At 36.9% G+C, this 24,815-nt stretch overlaps 1 protein-coding gene across 12 annotated transcripts; it reads right to left on the bottom strand.

Annotated features, from left to right (window-relative positions):
* Positions 1-813: 813 nt before the first annotated feature.
* LOC126691375 (uncharacterized) lies at positions 814-24,122 on the bottom strand. 12 transcript variants are annotated; one of them, XM_050386444.1, is made up of 13 exons: positions 23,766-24,122; positions 23,266-23,529; positions 22,235-22,318; positions 21,662-21,934; positions 19,725-19,808; positions 19,133-19,216; positions 5,038-5,121; positions 4,307-4,402; positions 4,065-4,196; positions 2,059-2,214; positions 1,777-1,893; positions 1,563-1,685; positions 814-1,427 (listed from the first exon to the last, which is right to left on the bottom strand). In XM_050386444.1, the coding sequence occupies exons 1-13, from the start codon at positions 23,982-23,984 to the stop codon at positions 1,353-1,355; spliced, it is 1,791 nt and encodes a 596-aa protein (XP_050242401.1). In that variant the 5' UTR covers positions 23,985-24,122; the 3' UTR covers positions 814-1,352. The 12 variants fall into 12 exon arrangements, with proteins under 12 accessions (XP_050242401.1, XP_050242382.1, XP_050242386.1 ...); XM_050386425.1 differs by having other exon boundaries at positions 4,286-4,402; positions 23,766-24,120; XM_050386429.1 differs by having other exon boundaries at positions 814-1,424; positions 4,286-4,402; positions 23,766-24,119.
* Between the last annotated feature and the right edge of the window lie 693 nt (positions 24,123-24,815).

Raw genomic sequence — 24,815 nt, 5'->3', positions numbered from 1 at the left:
AAAAAAACATGAGTGTACAAGGCGATTGCACTAGAGAGAGGAGGCTACCAAATTTGGGTTAGTCTTCTCAATGTATGTTCTGTTCCTGCCATTCCATACAACGTCCATGATTATTTCATGTAAAATGGTTCTGAGAGTCTCCTAAGAGGCAATTGAATCTTTCATGAATTTTGTTACTCTTCCCGCAGATTTTTCCAAAAGTAACAAGGAATAATATTGATATGTACAAAGTACCCTTGAGTCAACGCATTCCCTCCTTGCGTAACATACTCCGGTATGGTGTTTGTTGCAGGTTAAATTAGAACTCTTCTTCCGGCCGATGATAGCGGTCCAGATGTCTCTATACACATTTTATTTTTATTTTTCTAATTCAATTCAAATTAACCGACAAATTAAAGGCATAACCTTATGAAAAGCATAGAGATTTTAAGGGGTTAGTTCAACTATGATGTAGCACAAAAGTGAAGCTCAAAGAGGCCAATAAAGTGGCAATTGCATTTTTTGTGATTGTTGCTGAGCAAGACATGATGCTTTGGGTTTTGACCATTTGTTGAATTGTTGTTTGGATTATGGCCGACAAATATCTTGTTAAACTGCAATCTCCTAATTTTAACAAATTGGAGAGAGAGAGAGAGAGAGCTGCATAAGATTGCTGGGAGTTTGGATCCAACCACGGATATTCAAAATCTTCTCGATTATTTAAAGGTCGTTCAGCCACCCAAAGGAGCAACAAAATTTTTTTTCTATATGCGCCAAGAGATATAGCACAACAAAAAAGCCAGGCAAACATTTTTGTGCTCAGGCAGCTAGGCATACTAGTTATTGACATCAATCTTCATTAGAAACAGAAAGCTTTTAAATTACAACACCAACATTTTTCTGTAGGCATTTGCCATATGCCAATAGCATATTTGGATGGTACAACAAAAGAGCTAGGCAGATGATATATGGAGAACTTTGCAGAGGTTAACACTTAACATGACGCCATGACAGGGATTTGGCTGCAAATTTCTGCTAAATCTCAGGTTTGGATGTAGCTTGCATTACATGCTCAACCAATCATATTCCCTCCTTACCGTAGTGGTGCTGGAGAGCAAATCCTTACTGCCAAAAGCTACGTTGAACTAGGAATTCTAAGCTGACAATTGAGTTTTAGTGAGAAAAGTCTAAGAAATAAATGTTATAAGCAGTTGGATCACACTTTTTTCGTGATCATTTTGCAGGTGATATCCGGACATCAGACTTCGTTGATGAAGCAATCTCAGGTTTATCTGTAGTCCACTCACTCTACCTTGACATCTTTTATCGGGACTTCTTTCTATTTTTGAGCTTTACAAAGACGAGGCACAGATTTAGAGCCCATGATATTTTTTCCTTCCCATGGAGGCCTCTGAGTTAGTGTTGCTAATCACCTCTTGTACAAGCTGCTAGAGATCAACCAGAGGACCATAATCCCATCATATGATATGTGGAACACATAAAACTACATGTATGTTCAAGTGTGCTAATGCACCTTAAAAAAAATAAATAAAAAGAAAGAAAGGATATCGGTGGAAATGAACCTTAACGTGATTCATGCATTTTCGTGCAATGTGACCTCCCTCTCCACAGCGATAGCACAATGTCAGGGATTTTGAGCCACTATTTTCTCCACTGGACTTTGTACATTCCTTGATGGATGAACCCTTATAAAATTGGTGAACTTGCTCCATTGACAAGAAATATGCTGTGACATATAAAATAATCTATCATAGAACAATAGATAACAGGACTTACAGGTCCCAGATGGCCAGTTTGGCCACAGCTGTAACAAGAAACATGTCTTGGACTCAAATCCAGAAAGTCAACACAGCAGAGATGACCAAAATTCTTGCACACATAACATTGTATTTCCTGCCATGAGAAAAGAATAATAGCTAAAAAGCAAGATTCAAGAGAGAATCGGTTTAAATAAACCTTTCCCAGTACATCAGAATAACTAATAAACAAGAAGGAAGAGAAAATGATGGGTGTAAAGAAAAAGGCACATATGAAGTAGCATTCAGATTCCATACACACCTTGAGATCGTCAGGGGAATACTCACTCCAACATGAAAACATATTATGCCCTTTACCCCCACATCTTAGGCAAATATTAGAACTTGGATCTTGGTGCCTCACTGGACGATCTATTGCAGATGGCCCTCTTACTTTGTAAACAAAGCAATCCTGACCCTAATGGGAAATCAGGGATGCACTTTATTAATTAGTAAAAAAATCCGGACAATTAAAATAAGATTGAGGAAGAGAAGTATAATACAACCAAGATTCCTAAAGGAATGTGTTGACAAAATGATGCTAATCTGCTGAAATTGCACAGTTAGCATATTCTATAATGGATTTTTATCTCCATTTTTCACAAAGCAATTAGTGGATTTCCAAAGTGACTTCAACAATTTTAAAGATCAAGGCCCAGAGCAGATACATGGTCAAACACCAGATATTATGAAAGAGGTTATCCCCTCTAGCTATTGCTATATCAAGCCTAAAATTTAGGATGGAAGATGTTGATGCTTCTTGAAATTTGAGGTTTCTCCTTTAACTGATCCAGAACTATATAATCATCATAACACAACATGCTTAGCTTCTCCCATAAAAATAAAAAATAAATAAAAACATGTTTAGCTTCTGGAGTAATAACAAAAGCTATTTGATGTCCACTTTGAAACATTTGCCATGATTCACCACCTCTATAAAGGATCTTAAAAATGTCAGCAGTCAAATTATAGATTTCGTACAAGCCGTGGGGGGGGTGTTGGTGGAATGTGAACTGCATTTGATTAAAAGGATGTAGCAAAATAATAAAGAAAAAGGTAGACTGGAAGATGAGAAACAAAGTTGATCATGATACCAACTCCATTGCATTTTATGTCATTGTGTAGTATGATTGTAAAATCTGATGAAATGCCAACAGAGTATTAAGAGCACTGTTGTCTACAAGGTTACAAGACCTGCATTTGGTTCAAGGTCCATTTCCTAAAACACAAGTTTTTGGCACTTAACAGTTCTTGTAGTGGGTAAAAACTGAAGCAATACAATTTATTTCTTTATTGATAGGGAAGCAAGGCCCATGAATTGGCCCAGACAGTATTTTACAAAAGAATTGCTGAAGTGACCAACTTGTCCTGATTCTTTACAAGAGGGAACACTTTGCTACTCACAGGTAAAGAAAAGAAAGTGGGCTTTCAGGTAGGTAAGAGATATCCAAGGATCTAGTGGAGATGAACTCCGAGTCTCTCTCTAATCTCTTCTTTCTTTAGTTGCAGAAGCCCTCCTCAAGTTTCTTAGAAGGGTATTACAGGGAGCTCTTCAGCCCTTATTCCTGAAAGGGGGGGGGGGGGGGGGGGGGGGGGAAGGGGAGTTCTGGTCAAATATCCACCTCTTGCTGTCAGGTTGAAGTGATGTGTTAGGAGTTGACCCTACTACCCCTACTGTTCAGGAGTGATAATTTCACATTTAATGTGAAGTGGATGTCAGTAGGTAGGGGAATTTAATGCAGAGGCAACAGTTAGCTACTTGAGGAAGATAGCCGAGGTCAAGGGAAATGTTCTAGATAGCAGAGGAGACTTATTCAGTTGGGAGTGGCTCCTTTCCTCGGTTAAATTGCGGGTTTAGCTTCTCAGCTTTTAATGAAGTTGGGCTTGTTTGTATGTCAGTAGGCCCTCCCCCATCTCAGGGCAGAAGCAGACCGTGTGGGCCTCCCTTGATGGAGATCGGTTAACCCCCTCCAGCTCTCTAACATGTTAACTTATTAAGAATTTGTTTTTTTTTTTTTTTTTTTTTTTTACAAAATAGAAACTCTATTCTAGCCTAATTTGAGTGTATGTGTGTGAAACTTTCTTCTGGAAACTAGAAGCTTGGCCCTTGCCCCTCATACCCTACAAGCACTTATAATTGTAGAATGGCTATCGCGCCAAGGGTGCGTAGTGGTGTTAAGAAAGTTTTTTAAACTATACATCACCTGTTTGAAAGAGTAAATGTTACCCATATGTCAATTTTTTCTTTAAAAAACAAACAAACGTTACCTGTTTGCAATATTTCCAACTATGCCCATAACCTGCACAAATGAAGCATGGCCTCTTTTGCCTTTCCCCTTTACAATTTCCTCTTGTATGAAATTCTTCTCCATATGGAGGATCAAAATATCGGGCTCTCCACTACAAAATAATATAATTGGGTGAAAATCTGAGCTTAGTTACAAACAAAATTTTCCAATTTGAAATTAAGTATTGACATCTCAACTCACAAGAAGATTTCGTGGCAGAACCTTGTAATTTTTCTCAACCGATTCCTTTTCCAATAACAATGAACTTTCTAGACCTTCACTTGTGACAGATTGCTTTTCTTCCTTCACCATCTCAACCTAAAATGAAAATATATAAATAATTAATTAAAGGTGTAACAGATCATTCTAAAATACTGCAGGGTAAACTACATTATTTCCATTCAAAATAGAGGCATAAAATAACTTCACATTACTAGCTCAAAGTTTGATGAAAAGAGCTTAGCAAGCACCCAGTCTAAGAAAATGGTGCATTAGAGTAATATGAACTTGGAAATTCTGAAAATATGTTTTGGCAATAGCTGCCATTAAAAATTTGTATAAGTTCCACAAGAGACAATAACGAAATCAAAAATTGGGGTTGGGGGCGGGAAGCTCTCAAATTATTTAAAGATAATTCAAAAATATTTCCTGGTTATTACAAATGGAGGAAGTGCCGTCTAAGCCCAAGTTCATTGACAAAGATTGTTCAATTAGTTCTATCTTTGTAATAAATGTTTACCCAGGCTTTTTGTTTTAAATTCCCATCTGCTATTATTTGAATAAAATTTGTTACAGGAATTCCAATATGGACAAATTGCACCATGGCCAACACAATACAAGAAATTTATAGCCAAGAAAGAAGTGTTTATTGATACATCTATTCAAGATAGGGCTAAGTGCTACTTGTATTGGTAATTAACAGGGGTTATTTGTGGCACAATATTTTTAGTGACCTGAAATAATTCAGTTTCCAAAGTCTTTGTCGTTTCCACAACTTTAACTATGTCTGCCTGCCACACTTCCTTTGTAACATCAACCTGTCACAAGGTGAATACTAAAGCAATGATAATTCCACAGTTAATAGGTTATCTAACATTAGCATAAGTACGTTAGTGTCAACACAACAACACCGCATTGCATATAGATACTGATGACAAGCAATAAAGTTCCAACTTCCTTTTCCATGAAATAGAAACCCAACTTATTTTCTTTCCACCGGTTGAGGTATCAATCTCATTCATCAGAAAAAAAGAAGTATCTCAGTCTCAGTATTGCAAAAGTTGAAATATAATACAAATTAGTAAAACTCGTAAAAATTTTACAAACAAACCAAATGTTTATCTTCGTTATCCTTGACACACAAATATTCATGCAAGAATGCCATCCAATTGAACAACATATGATTCACAACTACATATTGCATAAAGCTGCTAACAGCATAGTATTAGCCCTTACTACACCTCACTAGCATAACAGTCCTACAAGTATGGTCAATCACTAGCCAAAACACTCTTCGGACACAAACAACCCTGGTGGCACCACAAAGCCCTATTAGTCTTCAGACATTCCACTAGTGATTGTAAATAACAGCCTAGAAGCCCCCAATGCTGCTCACAAGAAACTCAATTACTGCCCCAACCATGGCCCAAGGGTGGTGGAAAACTGGACTCAATGCATCCTAAACGAAGCCAATTTGCCACCGCCAGGAAAAAAAACATTGATACGCCTAAGCACAACGACTGAAAATGACCAAACCCATTCCCTCTATCTTGAATTCTCCCAAGTGACCAAGCAAGGCACCATGCCAAGGTGCCAGCCAAGACATTCACTATTATGAAGAAACTAAGATCCTGTAAAAAAAATTTGTTTCGAGAATTAGGATTGATCAGAAATGCTTTTGATAAGAACTTTATTATTTTGTGTAGAATCATTTATTGGTGCTTCAAATAAGGTGTTTGACAACTTTTATGAGAGATAATAAAGTGCTAGTGTAAGTAACAGTTTCTTCTGGGAATATTCCTAATTCTGTTCATTTTCTTTGATAATAACAAATAGTTAGGTAAAACTATCTGAAGGACATTTTATCACATGTTGATTTTCTCAAATTCTAGTTGAATCTCACTTCATTAAGTAAAGATTAAAAGATATGCTGTTAAAGTATTACCACATCTATAGAAGAGAAAAAAGAAATCAGTGGCTTTGGTCCAAGTGAGACTTCAACCCAAGTCATGGTTTTGGCCTAAGGTAGTCCTCCTTTATGGGGAGTAGTGTGATCTGTTTTCGAGGCTGAGAGATGCTTATGTTGGCACACATGCATAGTATGACAGTGTTTGGAAACTGAAAAATGCCAGGTAGAGTGTGGAGGGTGAAAGATACCCATGTATGCACTTAGAGACTGCTTCCTTTATTTATTTATTTATTTTTGGTAAAATACTATTTTGGTCCCTAAACTTTACAAAAAGTTCGTTTTTCGTCCCTAAACATTAAGAAATTCGTTTTTCGTCCCTAATCTATAGAAAAGATTATTTTTCATCTCCAAACTATTGAAAATGTTTTACTTTCGTCCTCAAAATTTAAAAAAAGTTCTTTTTTATTTTTGATAGGTAATAAGACTTTTATTGAAAAAAATTGAACATCACGTTCACGATAGTGAACACTTTGAACAAGAAACAAATACAATTTAATCAAGAACTAAAGGAAATAGAGACTAAAAAATTTAGATAAAGAAATACAATTCGTACACCCCCAAATACAAGCCCAATGAAACAGAGTACCAAAGAGGAGAGATTTTAGATGATCTAATGTTCTCTCCTTGTCTTCAAAAGTGCGGGTATTGCGTTCCTGCCAAATTAACCACATTAAACTTGTCGGGACCATATTCCAAATGGTTGAAAGATGCTTTCCAAACTTGTTTCTCCAGATAAAGAAAAAAGAGCTGACTGACCTTGGCATTACCCACTAGATCCCAAACATTGCAAAAGCTTCAAACCATAAGGCGTGAGAAAATTTACAGTGAAGAAGAAGGTGATCTACTGATTCCCCATCACAGCAGCATAAACAACACCTATTAACCAGAGACTAACCTCTCTTAACAAGATTATCAATGGTGAGTATCCCATCATTAGCTGCTATCCATAAGAAGAAAGACATTTGTTTAGGCACCTTTGCACACCAAATACACTCCCAAGGAAATTCATCGGTGTTAGGACCAGATATCAGCTTATAAAAAGAGCGCACATCAAATACCCCAAATGTAGTCAATCTCCAGACCAGGTGATCATCACCCTCACCCCTCGGCATAGAGGAATATATAAGATCAAAAAAGGAATGAACATTGTTTGCCTCCTAATCCTGAGGACCATGACAGAAAAGTAAATTCCAGCTCCTACTACCTCCTCCTAAAGTAGATACTACCAACTTAGAGACCCATGCTTCTTCAAATAGAGAGCAAGCAAACATTGTAGGAAAGAGTTCCTTCAAAGGAATAGGCTCACTCCATGGACCATGCCGAAAACTAACACGGCAACCCTCCCCCACTTTATACAGAATCTGACTAAAAAACTTCTCTGTTCCTTCCTTAATACTCCTCCACATCCCACACTATGAGAACCTCTTACCCCTCTAGTGCACCAGCCTCCTCTCGCCTCACCATATTTGGCTACTATAATCTGACGCCATAATCTATTACTTTTTTTCCCAAAACGCCACAACCACTTCCCAAGCAAGGCCTTGTTAAACAACCCAATCCTCCGAATCCCCAAACCACCACTCTCAATTGGCAAAGAGACCTTATCCCAAGCAACTGAAGGATATTTAAAAACATCCTCTAAGGCCCCCCAAAGAAAATTCCTGTGAATCCTTTCTATTCTAGCTGCCACAGCCTGAGGGATAGTAAACAAAAATAAAAATTAGGTGGGAAAGCTTGAGAGAGTACTTTTAAAAAAAGTAAGCCTACCACATTTCGACAAATAAGGTCTTTTCCAACCAGATAGCCTTTTCTCCATCTTTTCTATAATAAGATTCCATATCGACGAATCCTTATAATGGGCCCCGAGAGGCATGCCCAAATATCTCATAGGTAGAGTACCAACCTTGCAACAAAGGGTACGAGCCAAAGCATTCAAATTCCCAACATCACTAACAGGAACAATCTCACTCTTACATACATTAACTTTTAGGCCCGTAATAGCTTCAAAGAAGATCAGCACCATTCAGATGTATAATAATTGTTCCCTAGAAGCATCACAAAACAAAATAGTATCGTCAGCAAAAAGAAGATGAGAGATATGCACACCCCCTTGTCTATGGGACCCCGTTTGAAAATCACAAAGAAAACCACCATTTTTCGTTCTCTTCAACAATCTACTCAACAATTCCATAACCAATAGGAATAAAGGTGGAGAAAAAGGATCCCCTTGGCAAATGCCACGGGAACTACCAAAAAACACCAGCAGGAGACCCATTGACCAAAACTGAAAATTTAACTATAGAGATACACGCCTTAATCCATCTACTCCACCCCGCCTCAAAGCCCATCCTTTCCATAAGGTAAAATAAGGCATTCCAGTTCACATGATCATAAACCTTCTCAATGTCCAATTTAACTATAACACCCGGAGTGCCACTCTTCAACCTGCTATCTAAGCATTCATTTAGCAATTAGAACCAAATCAAGAATCTATCTTCCTCCCACAAAAGAATTTTGAGAATCGGATATCCCCTCGGAGCCTATAAGCCAACACCTTAGCCAAAAGCTTATAAAGGCTGCCCACAAGACTAATAGGACGAAAGTATCTAATATTGACTGCATTAGACTTCTTGGGGATCACACATAGAAAAGTAGCACTAAGAGATTTCTCAAAAACACACTGGCTATGAAAATCCTTGAAAAACGCCATGACATCCCCTTCTAAAACACTCCAGCATTTCTGAAAGAAAGCCATAGTAAACCCATCTGGCCCAAGGGCCTTATCACATTCTGCCTCCTTGAGAGCCTCAATAATCTCCTCCTTCTCAAACTCTCTCTCCAATATAGACCTCTCAATTTCGTCTAGACAAGCGAACTCTAACCCGTCAATAGTAGGTCTTTGAGCTTCCGGTTCCTGATATAATTTCTTAACAAAATCCACCACTTGATTCGTAACATTTGACTCATCCTCATAAAGAACGCCATCCACTTCCACTTCCACTTCCACTTCCCTAATCTGATTGGTTCACCTATGGGAATTGGCAATTCTATGAATGAATCGCGTGTTGTTATCACCATCTTTAATAAAAGGGATAATTACACTTTACCCACCTGTGGTTTGCCTCTAATTCTATGTGCCTACCCGTGGTTTCAACTTTGACACTTTACCCACCTGTGATTTCCTCCGTTAGTAATCCGTAACCCACCTCTGTTAAAATTAAGGGTAAATAGGTATTTTTGTACAAGTTTTATGTCTCTCTCCTCCCAAAACAAGAAAAACAAAAAAGAAAAAGAAAAACAAGATTAAAATATAGTATTGGATTCCTTATCACAAATTTTTGATGGCTTGGCCCTAAGTTTAGCCCAAGTTAATTCTATATCTAAACAATCCAGGTGTATTCCAAACTGCCTGTTTACAGCAGCTGCGACTGTAATAAGCTTGTCCCTTTCAATATCGGTTGAGCTGCCTTCCCAATTGACATTCGAGGAGGCAGTCTCCAAAAAGAACTCTATTGCGCCATCAATTTGAAGTAACTGTTCCATGGCTGTCTTTTTTCTCCCAAGGCAACTTTCTTTCTTGTGTGGAAATTGTAGAACGTCTCCTTTTATAGGGGCACGTAAACTAGACCGAAAAGAAAATCCTTGAAAGAGAAATACTTAAAAGAAACTGTTAAATTAAAAAGAAACACTTGCTAGATCCTGGAGCTGTGAATATCAATATGATAGACCCAGCAAAGTGGATAGCTATTTGGATATTACCTGATTCTATCATCTAGCTGAGACATGGGATTTTGTTTAACTGGCACCAGATTCGAATTCAGATTTTTTAGATTTTGTAGGTTACTCTGTCAGGGAGTATTTAAATCTCCTCCTTTCTTAGAGCCATAGCCTCCTGACACTCATTTATGTGATAAGGAATCAAAGCTCCCTACCCCAAATTTTTGATGATTTTATGTGCAGCGCCATAAAGGATTGCTTCGGCAATGGCTTCGTAGTGGGTGAAAAGAATGCTAGAAGAGCAAGAGAAAAGTCAGATCTGGGAGGGTTTGGAGTGGTCGACCATGGCTGGGTTTGGCTTTGGAGTGGTCGGCCATGGCTGGGTTTGTTGTGGTGTGGTCGGCCATGGCTGGGTTTGGCTTTGGAGTGGTCGGCCATGGATGGCTGGGTTTGGGGTTTGGAGTGGTTGGCCATGGCTGGGTTTTGTTGTGGTCGGCCATTTGATTTTTTTTTTCTTTGAACAAATTAGTAAACATTGTGGTGAAAGAGAGACAACAAGGCAAATATATATCTGTGGAGGTTGATTTGAGTTTGATTTTTCTGGGTCAATGTTCTTCATGTTGTAAATTGTGTTATGTTTTGATTTTAATAAATTTCTTAGTACAGGCACAAAAAATAAGTATGAGGAAGAAGATGAAGAACTCTCTTTCTCTCATGGTTTTGCTTCATTTGATTTGTATTAGTTTGTTCTTCTCTCATGGTTTTGCTTCATTTGATTTGTATTAGTTTTCTGGGTTTATGTTCTTCATGTTTGTGTATGTTCTTCATGTTTGTGAATAATGAGAAACCAATACTATATTTTAATCTTGTTTTTCTTTTTCTTTTTTGTTTTTCTTGTTTTGGGAGGAGAGAGACATAAAACTTGTACAAAAATACCTATTTACCCTTAATTTTAACAGAGGTGAGTTACGGATTACTAACGGAGGAAATCACAGGTGGGTAAAGTGTCAAAGTTGAAACCACGGGTAGGCACATAGAATTAGAGGCAAACCACAGGTGGGTAAAGTGTAATTATCCCTTAATAAAAAGAGCCTCGAACTTTTGCCTCCAAGAAATCTCTTCCAAAGAAGCCAAAAAATCTATATCAGATTCAACTACCAACCTTCAAGCCCTGTCCTCTTGAGTCAACACCTGCATCTCTTCTCTTATGTCAATGTCTAAAAGCTCAGTTAGCAGACACTTTTTTCTAAAAGCTACGGGGCTGTTTGGTAGACTTGTTTAAGCACATGTTTTCAGTTTTTAAACAACATTACACGCATTTCCACACTTTTTCACCCGCACGTATTTCCAAAAAACTGAAAACTGTTGTTTAAACACACGTACCAAAATGGCCCTACATCTCCAAAAACATGCTTGTAATGCTTCAGTTCCCCTTTAAGGGCCTTCAACTTACAAGCTAGAATATAACTAGGAGGCCCCACGAAGTAATAACCATTCCACCAAAGCCGAACCTTATCCACAAAGCGCTCCACCTTTAGCCACATATTTTCAAATCTAAAAGGACTTTTCCCCCTTGACATGCCACCCGCCTCCACTAGTAGAGGACAATGATCCGACACCACCCTAGGGAGAGTCCTTTGAGTCACATCTAAGAAATGCTCCTTCCAATCAGCTGACATCAAAACTCTATCAATTTTGGATATTAAAGGAATATCATAATCTTGAAACCAAGTATATTCACCTCCCACCAAACGCAAATCAACCGACAAATGTTTTGCAATAAAATCTAAGAATTTAAACATAGATGACGAAAAGAATTACAACCAAGTCTCTCAGCCGGGTATCTGATAACATTGAAATCACCAAACAAACACCAAGCCCCAACCCACCGTGATCTCACAGTCCAATTCTGCCAACATTGCATCCCTAATGCTTCTGTCAGTTGGTTTATACACCCCTGAATAGATTCATTCAAAGACACCTAACACTTCCTTTAATAAAACTGAAATTGAAAAACTTCCAACCACAGAATCAACTTTCTCAAAAGCCCTTCTATCCCACATCAAAATTACACCCCCAGCTGTATACAAGGCATCTAAGGTCCCCCAGTCTACAAAAGGGCTACAACAGAGATTTTTTACCAAGATAGAGCTAGTACTATCCAATTTAGATTCTTTAAGATATACAATATCACGCTTCCACTCCCTTAAAAGATTCTTCACAACATCTTTCTTATGAGGATTATTCAATTCCCTCACATTTCAAGATAAAAGTTTCAAATTCATTGACCAACAGATGAACCCAAACTAGAGGATGTCAAACTGCCTCTTGTACTGCTACCAGAATGCCCATCGTAATTAATAGAAGAAAAAAAATTTCTTAACTCCCTCATTCCTTTTTGGCTAGAATTGCTTGCCCAACAAGTAGTAACAATAGACGCTTGTTGCTCCCAAACCCTCTCAAGTTTTTGAAAAAAATCAATACACTGTCTCTCGCAACAAGCAATTGGGAATTCCACAAAAGTACCAAACCCTTTGATCATCCTTCTCACCCATTCTGAAGGCTCCAATTCCTCCTCCATAGAAGACCCATCTGATTCATCTTCCAAAGTGACGAGATCAAGAACACAATTTGGGTCCCACAAAGCCAAAGGTGCAATGTCCACAGAATTAAAAGCTTCCCCACCCTTATCCGAAGACAAAGAGTCATCCCAAACCAATCTAGGAATCTCAAATTCAATCAAACCACAACCCACCTCAATTATAGGAAAAGACAAGTCTAAACCCACCAAAAATTGGCTCTAAACCAAATCTGGACACCCAGTAGTGGATTTTCTATTTGACGGTGATCTTGCCCAATCAACATCAATATAGGCTTCTACCTGTACGTGACTGTTAGCTTTATACAAAAGACCACAGCTTGGATGTGCTTTAAGATACCTCACAATCCAAATAACTGCCTCCCAGTGTGGAAGGCAAGGATCTTTCATATACTGGCTCAAAACATTGACTGCAAAATATGGGTGAGTAATGGTGAGATAGTTTAGTTTACCAACTAGACGACGATATCTCTCAGGATTAGATAACAGTTCCCCCTGATCTTCATACAATTTGACATGAAGATCCATAGGAGTCTCCACTAGTTTGGATCCTAACAAGCCAGTTTCTTCCAAAATATCCAACACATACTTTCTTTAAGATAGACTGATGCCTTCTTTAGATTATGCTACCTCAATACCCAAAAAATAACGAAGTTTACCCAGATCTTTAGTTCGAAAGGAGTTTTGAAAGTATCTCTTCAAATCATCAATACCTTTCTAGTCATCACCAATGATTATAATATCATCAATATATACTATTAGCAAAATCTTTCCTTTTGCAGAGGTATGAGAAAACACAAAGTGATCAGAATGGCAACGTCGCAATCTAAACTTTAACACTACTTCACTGAATTTACCAAACCAAGCTCCAGGAGATTGTTTAAGACCATAGATAGCCTTATGCAACCTACACACCTTTCCAGACTTCCCTTGAGCAACAAACCGAGGTGGTTGCTCCATATACACCTCTTCATTCAAATCACTATTCAAGAAGGCATTTTTAACAGCATTTTTAGTGTCTAATTGAAATAGTGGCCAGCCTAAATTACTAGCTAAGGAGATCAAAATCCAAACAGAAGAAATTTTAGCAATAGGCGAGAATGTCTCTACATAGTCGGCACCATATGTCTGGTTATACCCTTTGGCAACCAAGCGAACCTTCAAACACTCAATAGAACCATCAGGCAAGTACTTCTCAGTATACACCCAATGACAGCCAACAATAGTTTTCCCTATAGGACAAGTACCAAAGACCAAGTAGCATTTTTAGACAAAGCAGACATTTTTGCTTCCATAATAGACTTTCAACCAAGGATGGACATAACTTCTTGGACAGACTTAGGAACAACAATAGAATTCAAGGATGTGGTAAAAGCATGGAGAAATGAAGACAAATGACCATAAGAGACAAATTGAGAGATTGGATGAGATGTACAAGTACATTTACCTTTGCACAAAGCAATGGGAAGAGAGTCAGGATCAGGAGGCGGATCACCAAGCAAGGACGAAGTCTCTGTTGAAGGTTTCAGCCGACGAGATACACCTGGAGTGGTTTTTGAGGAGATTCAGTATGAGACACAGACAAGAAGCGAGGAAGACATGGAAGAGAACTGTCACTACCAACCAAAGAAGAGAAATAAGATTGAGACTCATCAAATGTGACATCAGCACTAATGAAATGGCGACGAAGAGTAATTGAATAACATCGGTATCCCTTCTGAGTTTGAGAATACCCAAGAAAAACACATTTAATTGACCTAAGATCAAGTTTATCACTCCCTAGACCTAAGATATGAACATAGCACACACAACTAAAGATCTTAGGAGGTAGATGAAACAAAGGTGCATTAGGAGAAAGCACAGTATAAGGGATCTGACCACCTAGAATAGTGGATGACATGCGATTAATCAAGTGACAAGCAGTTAGAATAGCGTCACTCCAATATGATTTGGGAACATGCATATGAAACAATAAGGCACGAGTGACCTCTAACAAATGACGCATTTTGCGTTCAACAACCCCATTTTTTTGTGGAGTATGGGGGTAAGAAGATTGATGAATTATACCATGGTCATCAAAAAATTGAGACAAAGATGTATGAAAATATTCACGAGCATTATCAGATCAAAAAATACGAAGTAAAGCATAAAATTGAGTCTTTATTTCCATAAAAAAAATGATTTGAAAATTGAGTAGAATTTAGACCTTTCTTTCATAAGATAAAGATAGGTGACTCTAGAATAATCATCAACAAAAGTGACAAAATATCTAAATCCCAATAATAAAGGAGTGTTTATTGGACCCCAAATATCAAAATGAACTAAACGAAAAGGACCACTAATACAATCTCACGCCTAGAGAAAAAAGGCACCCTTTGGTGTTTACCCAATTGACATGCTTCACATTGTAATAACTCAATTGATGACAAGACAAAACTAACAACTTCAAATTCTTGATAGATGGATGACCAAGGCGACAATGATTCTGAAGAGGTGAGATAGACAAGTGAGAAGCCACTAAACTAGAAGAACCACGTCGATCTAGGTAGTAAAGCTTACTAATCGACAAAAGATTAAATGGAAAATCAAGAATATATATGACAAAAGAGAGAGAAAGATTAAGACTGAGATGGTAGTGCCCAAACCAAAACTTGTAGTGGTTGAGCCATCTGCCAAAGTAACATTGGGAAGACTACTAGAGTTCTCAAGATCAAAGAGTAAACCTGAGGTACTTGTCATATGATTAGTAGCACTTGAGTCAATGACCCAAGGTTCTTGAGTGGCAAGACAAGCAATGGAAGTACCTAGGTGAGCCAAAGTAGCTATAGAACCAGACCCAACAGAGTTAGAATGCATAGACAGGAGGCGTGGTACTCTTCCTCAAGAATAGAGACTACTTTGGATGATGGTGGAAGTGACTGTGAAGGCAGTTCTTCAACTTAAAAACTAGCTTGGTGAGCCAAGGGTTTACCATACAACTTCCAACAAAAGTCTACCGTATGATTCTCACCATGACAATAATTGCACTTACGATGGCCACGTCCTCTACCATGGCCTCCCTGTTCAATACCATGACCCCCTTGGTCATGACCTACGCAGCCTCGACCTCCACGACCACCTCTATTACTCCCCATAGAAGTGGCAGAGGCAGATTTATCACTAGAAGGTAATGCATCACTATAAGAGGAAGGGAATGTAGTTGTACTAGAGTCAAACAATGTGGCTTGTCTAAGTCTACCAAAAACTTCACTCACTGAAGGAAGGTCTTGACTAGCTACAATTTGTGATTTGACTGGGTCCAAAATTTTGGGCAATCCAGAGAGGAAGTGAGCAACATTCACAGAATCTCATTATTTCTTCATGGTTTTAACATAAGAGGAGATGGGCTGATAAATATTGAGTTCTTCACATATACCCTTAAACTTGTTATAGTAGTCTTCCAAAGACAAATCACTAAGACTCAAGGTAAAATAATTTTGATGAAGATCACAAATTCGCTTCAAATTGTTAACACTAGAGTAAAGCTCCTTGGCTTGTTCCCAAACAAGTTTAACAGTTGATAAGAAAACCAAACTACAACTAATCTTAAAATCCATTCTATTCCACAAGCAAGTCCTAATTTGTGCATCTTCAGCTCTCCAATCAACATATTTAGAGTCCGTAGATACAGGGGGTTCACTAATCACATAATCAAACTTCTTTCTACCAAGAAGAAACAATTCAACTACCTGGGCCCACTAAGCATAATTACTTCTATTAAGACGAATGGAAGTAATGGATAACATATCAAGAGACAAGAAATAATTAGTGGGCTGAACACCACTTTTGGTCTCCATAGCAGCCATCTGATCAACACACTCACAATAAAGAAGAAACTAGTGGACCCGAAGCCAATTAACTACAACCAAACATATAACAAATTCAACACCGAAGTATTGCAATAATCAGCAAGTCCAAAGGCCATTCACTACAGCCACTCCAACAAATCCAACAAATATCTCTTCAGAAACACAAACAACATCAAACCAGCACTAGGTATGGATCAAACCACAAATAAAGTGCCAGCAAAGATCACCCAAACAGAAGATCAAAACATATCAGATTGAAACAAAAGTTGAATCAACATTCCTTTTTCACCACAGCCACAAACAATTCCATAGCAATATGAAATATTTAAACTCAACACTGTAAACCAACCCAAGGCTACCAACAAAGCACATAGAGAGGCCAACAAGCTATGAAGCACGGACGCGGCACCGGAGGTGCCGCACCCGCGTCGGACGCGGCCGGACGCGGCGACGCGCGAGGGACGCCGTTGCCCGCGCGTCCGGCCGCGTCCGACCGAGTCCTGCCACGTGGCAGGCTCGAGATCTGAGCCGACTCGCGCCGATTCGCGCCGATGCGGCTCCGACTCGGGCCGATTCGGGCCGACTCGGGCCGTATCGGCAGATATCGGCCGATATCGGCCGAAACGGCCGATTCAGGCCGATTCGGCCGAAACGGCCGAAATTTAAAAAAAAAAAAAAAAAAAAAAAAAACACACAGAACAGAACGCACCGTAATACTAAACCCTACCACTCGGTTTTCACTCTCTGCCTCTTTTTCTTTTTCGTTAGTTCTCACTTCTCTAACTTCTCTCATCACTACCTCTCTCTCATTCCGTCTCACTCTCTCTTGCTCTGATCTCTGCGACTCTCCTCTGTCTCTGCTGCTTGGCTGGTTGCTGTGACTTTGTTCTTCAGCTCATTCTTTCTTCAACTCTCTCTCACGCATTCTTAACTTTGATCATGTTTTAGTTATTATCTACTATTGTCTATTGCTCTTAAATTTGGTATATATTTGTATAATGTAAAAAAGTATGCTTAGCAATATATTAAAAATATAAATAAAAATATTTTTAATATTTTTTTAATCGCCGAGTCCCGCCGCACCCGCACCCACCTTTTTCAAAAATTGCCGAGTCCCGCACCCGCACCCGCACCCGCACCCGAGTCCCGAAACGCACCCGTGCTACATAGCCAACAAGTAGAAAATAAAGACAAATCGGTACCCAAGGTTGAAGGTTGGAATTCTGCTGGTGGCACGAAGTCAAAGCTATGACAGGTGGCGAAAAATTGTGCAAGTAGGTCGTCGGAGAAAGAAGACTAGAACTGGTTGGTAATTATCGGCAGCAAAAAGTGAGTGGGTGGTGGTTGTCGGTAGCGGGAGGTGGGGTGATGGTTGTGGGGTTAACGACAGAGAGTGGCCAACCATGCTCTGATATCATGTTTTGGAGAAAACATATGTATCAAGTTATTAAAAATAAACCCTAACATATAACATATTATTGATATATATATATATATATATAGGTCTACATACAGTTTACTCTTTTGCCCCTAGTTTTATACCCATAACACCTATTTATAATCTTTAACTAGTAGGAAATAATCTAGCTAATAGTTACATCTAGGCAGGCTATCACAACATAAGTCAAATCTGAAATTAATGAGAATACATCGCAGATCTGAGAAGTCAAAATAAGAGGCTGACTGCTTACCCTAAAAGATCAGAAATGGTGGCTGGTTGTTTTGGCTTAAGAGTAGAGAGTGGCTGGTTGACAATCCAAAGAGTAAGAGGGGGGGGGGGGGGGGTTGGTCGGCTGGCCTAAGGTAAAGGGCGACTATATTAGTAATATCCTAATGTGTGTGGAACAGGAGGATTGCATATACCCAAGGAAATAGTCAGATACTCAAAGTGGTCTGGATACTCTAATTTGTACACACACAAAAAAAAAAAAAAAAAGACTAGAACAAAAAATTAATTCCCACAAAATACTAAATCTTTTCAGTAGTCTTGGTGGCACTAGCTTTAGCTATTAGCTTTTAGCTTTTAATATTTATGTACAGCATTTTAAAACCTCAATTTTTCCTACCTTTTCTCACTTTTTCAAATTTTTTTGAGGTACAGGGATACTTTAACACACTTTCAGCAAAAAACTAAATTAGTTGTTCCCAAATGGATACTTGGGGTCTGTTTGGGAAAAATTTATTTAACTGAAATTGAAATTTTTTTACTGACAGTGTAGGGGGAAAAAAAAAGTTAAAAACTAGCTGAATAGTACAATGGAACTCATGAACAGTACCAAAAAGAAGCTAAAAACTCAAATAAGCTGAACTTTTCATCATATCCTAAACTAACTCTTGGTCTTTTGGACTTTGTTATTTGAATTTTGAACCCTCTTTGTTTGAGCATTTAGCAGTTAGCAATGATCAATCATTCCCCTATCTTGAATCTTCTTTTCCATTTTCGGAAGACTAAATTCAAATACCTCATTAAGGACAAAAAATGGAAAATCAAACACAGAGACCAATGTATGGTGAATTGGTATTAAATAAAAGAAAAAATGAAAAATCATATCCAGTACCCATGAGAAAACATATGATCAAGCAAGAAATACCAATAATCTAGGTAGTGCCTACTGCAATTAAATATTTCCTTGCCAATATTAACAATTTAAGTGACCATTCAACTTAAAAGTTTTTGGGCACAATATTTTCTGTACCTCAACTGACTTAATTTCCAATTCTTCTGCTGTTGGTACTGCTTGAACTTTGTCCGACTGCTCTACTTCTTTTGGAGCATCAACCTGTAGCAAGTGAATGCGAAAGTGTAGGGGAAAAAAAAAAAAAAGTTAAAAACTAGCTGAATAGTACAATAGAACTCATGAACAGTACCAAAAAGAAGCTAAAAACTCAAATAAGCTGAACTTTTCATCATATCCCAAACAAACTCTTGGTCTTTTGGACTTTGTTATTTGAATTTTCAACCCTCTTTGTTTGAGCATTTAGCAGTTAGCAATGATCAATCATTCCCCTATCTTGAATCTTCTTTTCCATTTTCAGAAGACTAAATTCAAATACCTCATTAAGGACGAAAAATGGAAAATCAAACGCAGAGACCAATGTATGGTGAATTGGTATTCAATAAAAGAAAAAATGAAAAATCATATCCAGTACCCATGAGAAAACATATGATTAGGCAAGAAATACCAATAATCTAGGTAGTGCCTACTGCAATTAAATATTTCCTTGCCAATATTAACAATTTAAGTGACCATTCAACTTAAAAGTTTTTGGGCACAATATTTTCTGTACCTCAACTGACTTAATTTCCAATTCTTCTGCTGTTGGTACTGCTTGAACTTTGTCCGACTGCTCTACTTCTTTTGGAGCATCAACCTGTAGCAAGTGAATGCGAAAGTCAATCATTGGAGATTGTCAAACTATGATGCTGCAATTACAATGTACTGGCTCCTAATGTTAGTGACGATCAAACTTAAGCGCAGGTTTTCTCTTCATAGAAAAACCATTACAGTTCCATTTAAATTCATGTAACCATTCATGATTCTTTTGGAGCATCAACCTGTAGCAAGTGAATGCGTAAGTCAATGATTGGAGATTGTCAAACTATGATGCTGCAATTACAATGTACTGGCTCCTAAGGTTAGTGATGATCAAACTTAAGCGCAGGTTTTCTCTTCATAGAAAAACCATTACAGTTCCATTTAAATTCATGTAACCATTCATGATAGTGAAGCTTCAACCGGAAGAGAACCTGTAGCAAGAATGAGGATGAATTTGTGCCGCCACCTCAGTTGAATTTCTTGAGGGGTGTCCAAGAAATGAATAAAAAAGGATAGGCAGAAAAAGGTTATGTTGATAATCAGTGGGAATTAAAGTTAGGTCACATGTTCAGGAAATTGCGAAGGATACAAGGAGCAGGGTTCTGAAAGTGAGTTTTTGAATTCCAACTTTTATCTTCTAGCAGTTACAAAACGGAATTGGAGTAGGTTAGTTATTCAATGCCTATCAATCTCAAAATGGAATAAATGGAGGCATGTGTATCAATCTCTGATCTCTAAGAAGGGGAGATAAAGAACAAGAAAATTAGATACTACTCAAGTTCAAGAAGACCAAAAAAGACTTCAGGCTATGTGTTATAATTTATAGTACTCAAGTCTTCTGGTTCCTTCTAGCAGACTTGATTGTCCTTTCAGTTTTAACATAAAGCTTTTGTTTGATGATTTTCAATTAGAAAATAATAATAATAATAATTATAACAGCAACAAAAGAATTTCAGTAATAACACCAATACACAATCTTTTTTTTTTAATAAGTACACAAACATATAAATTCGACTTCAAACAATTTTTTGGCAAAGATAACATTTTAATGTCCTTGCTCTTTCTATTTCAAATTATATTTTTTAGGGAGAAATATTATTTTGGTCCCTAAACTTTACCAAAAAAAAAAAAAAAAAATTCAACCCCAAACTTTGTAAAGAGTTTTCTTCAATAGTTTTGAGACAAAAAATAGGGACAAAAGATGATCTTTTTCCAATAGTTTTGGGATGAAAATGATCTTTTTTTTTTAATGTTTAAGGACAAAAAGTGAAACAGTTTCAATAGTTTAGGGATGATAAATGAACTCTTCAATAGTTTAGGAACGAAAACGAACTTTTAAAAGTTTAGGGACCAAAATAATATTAAAGCTGATTTTTTAATAGCTTTGGCAGCCCACTTTTCTTCACTTGCAACATCAGAAGCTACATTAGAGCTTATGCATGCACAAAAAAGGTATAGAAATAAGAAGCAACAATTTTTTTAACACCTATGTCAGTCCACTCTTCTTTTCTTGCAATATCAGAAGCAATATCACAGCTCACTAATGAATAGAAAAGCTATTGGGGAAAAAAAAAACAAAAAACAAAAAACAAACAAAACAAAACAAAACCATAATTTTAATTTTAAGAAACAGAGATGCTCAAAACTTCCAACAGTTTAAAACATTGCAGTAATGAAACTGTAAGCCTAAACAAAATAAAAGTAAACGCCAATCAAATGAAGAATTCAGCACACCGATTACCATTAAGAAATTTCCTATTTTTATCCTCAATATTTCCACAAAAAAAAAAAAAAATACCAAATAGCAGAAGGAACAAAAATAAAAATCAGTGCCATGAATTGTAGAAACAACAAAGCAAGAGTAAAAGATTAGCAAACAAACAAAGCAAGAGTAAAAGACCCACATACAGATACTTCTTCAGCACAAGATACAATATTTTCTTTCTTTGTTTTCAAACTCTCTCTTCTCTTTCTCATTAAAGCCTCGGCCTCATACATAGCTCTGAGGTTGTCAAAACTAGTCAAATCTGAAATCATTCTATATTCATCTTCGTATTTTTTCTTCTTCATATTGTTTGCATCTTCGTCTTTACTGCTGGCTTTCAACATCACAGGTTTTTCTATTTCTGGGTCCACCATCACCGATATTACTTTCTCTGCTATTTCTGCCATATAAGTTTCCTGTAAATTGGATGAGACAGTGAACACCACTGATTACTTGAGTGCAGCCAATGACTCAAACTGTCCAGGCATACTTGAAAAATACTAATAAAGAATTTGAATTAATTCTTGAACTTTCTGATCAATCTTTTCACTCACCTTCTCTCTTTCACATTCTCAGAAAATAAAAAGTTTTTTAAAAAATGTTCTAGTAGGTGTAATCCTGATCTAGGTAGTGCTAAACATATTCCTTGCTGGTCTTGTTAAAGGTCCATATTTCCACCGAACTACGTTTTTGTGTGGCACAACAATTTTAGTTACCTCAACTGCCTCAGCATCCAATTCTCCTGTTGTTTCTACAGCTTGAACATCACTTGACTGCTGCATGTCACTCAATGCGTCAATCTGTAGCAAGGTGAAGCAAAAGCTGATAACTTGAGAGGTAGCATACACAATCTAGACCATAAATCAAATTATGATGCACAAAAAAGTGAATTAAATTTTAAGGTAAGTAGAAGCACATGTTCCTCATCACTTTTATAGTAAGTCTTGTACATCTTGTAGTTTTATGTGAAGAAAACTATTAAAAATCCCAATAATACATGCATACCTAAACTATTACATCTGATTATACAATGTTACTAGACGCACGTGAGCACGTGCGCACACACTTCAACTCATAACAACTCCTTGGGGCATATCATTAATGACATAACTGTATCTGTTTCAAGAACTTCCTTTTCTCTTCTTTCTTTTTTATTTATTTATTTTTTTGGAAAATTACACCAATGACCAACCTCCCTTGGGATGTAAAGAAATGACAGTCCCCTCCCTGGGGTTTGTTATAAACATAATAAATACAATGAAATACCTATTTTTCCCTTGAGTTACCTACTTACCTATTTAAGCAATTCTAAGTTTTGGAATAAATCGGGTGAATTAGATAAGCCAATAGCAAATTAGGAACATTATCACTTAGCCAAGGGCTATTTTTTTTCACAAAAATATGATCATTCGAGGGAAAAATAGGGATTTTATTGAATTTCTTATGTTAATCAAAAACCTCTAGGGTGGGATTTGCTATTTTTGAAAAAAAAAAAAAAACAAACAACAACGACAACTTTAGGATTTACTGTCATTTCCTTCTATATTAAGGGCCCCTTTTTCTTTCACACACACCATCAGACCAGTTTTGTATAAAGAAAAACAATTTTAAAAGAAAAGATCCCCATAATACTAGCATATCAGCGATCTTTTCCCTAACTCTTTCCCAGGAAACAAACAACAAAAAGAAAACAATCATTTCAAAAACAGACAAATTAAAAAAGGAAAACAGAGATAGAACCACATACAATGTTTATATACTTGTGTTTTTTATTTCTCTTCCTCTTCTTCTTTCTTCTCCTGAAAGCCTCCGCCTCAATCATAGCTCTAAGGTTGTCAAAGCTAGTCATATCTGAAAGCACACGGTAATCCTCTTCATATTTTTTCTTTTTCACATTGTTTGCATCTTCATCTTCATCTTCACTGCTTGTTATGAAGATTATAGGCTTCTCAATTTCTTGCCTCATCTTTACCATTATTATTTTCTCTGCTTTTCCAACCATCTTTGTTTCCTGTAAAATCGAACTCACCTTTACCATTAGTTGGAATCTCAAATGAAATGAAACGATCTTAGAAATAATGACTTGGGTTTTGGAAAAAGCTACAAATTTTTTAATTTTTAATTAAAAAAAAGCTTTACAAACTGACATAGCAGCAAGAATATATACATATATATATATAAATGAATGTTTCAATTACTTGTTTCAGATATAATGTTCAGAAATAGAGATAGAGATAGAAGAGGTACAGGTTGATTATTGATGTTTCTGCTCTTCTTCTTCTTGTTCTTCCTTGACCTTCTGTTGAAAGCCTCAGCTTCAGCTTCAATCATAGTTCTGAGGTTGTCAAAACCAGTCAGATCTGACACCACTTTGTACTCTTCTTCATATTTTCTCTTCTTCTTCTTCTTCACCTCATCTTTTTCATCTTCGCTTGATGATAATAAGATTACACCTACTTCTTCCATCTTTACAATTACATCCCACTTCCAACTACTCACAACTCACCTCTGCAACTTTTTAACTATTCAACTCATTTATACACTACTACTAGCGAGTTGTGATCAATGGGTTCCACTTCCACGCACAAATGTTGACATCATTATACTGAACCTTATTTTTTTTTTTTTTATGTATGTTTTTTTCCTCACTTTAACCTCGGATATTTCGTAAGGTTGTTTTTACTTGCCTAAAATATAGTTAAAATCTCGGTTTAGGCTAATTCCAATCATATCGAAAATGAATCAATTTAATCCCTAAATTAGTAAACCCAATTTTTTTTTTTTTTTTGAGAAACTAGTAAAACCAATTTAATCCAACCGTTACTTATTTTTTTCCTCCCTTAAGATGATTAAGGATCAATTTTTTTTTTTTTGAGAGAGTTTTAATCTATGACATCCGCTATTGATAATAGTTTTTTATTATCAGAACAAGATACCAATCAGTTTTTTGGAGTAGACAAAAATTGAACCCTAAATTTTTTATACAACCATCAAAAATTTTACCAGTTAATATAGTTTAACTCAAACTTTAAAGGGCCTTATAGCTAAATTAACATCTCTCTATGTATAAAGCGTTTGGGATCTAGTAAAGAATTATTCGAGTTATAAGATTAACAACATATTATAATTATCTCTCAAAAAAATATATTTTATTGTTTTATTGCAGTCACTTTTTAACTAGGAAAATGTTGTGGCTACTTTAGTTTTATGTTCCATTAATATTTTCTGCCTAGTATAGTATATAATAAAGTAATTTTTTTTTAAGTAATTAAAAATGTGCTTATAATGGTATTATGG

This window comes from Quercus robur, chromosome 1 (genome assembly GCF_932294415.1).
Source record: "Quercus robur chromosome 1, dhQueRobu3.1, whole genome shotgun sequence".
Taxonomy (NCBI): domain Eukaryota; kingdom Viridiplantae; phylum Streptophyta; class Magnoliopsida; order Fagales; family Fagaceae; genus Quercus; species Quercus robur.
Note: the sequence above shows the minus strand (reverse complement) of the source record. Positions and strands in the feature narration are given on the sequence as shown.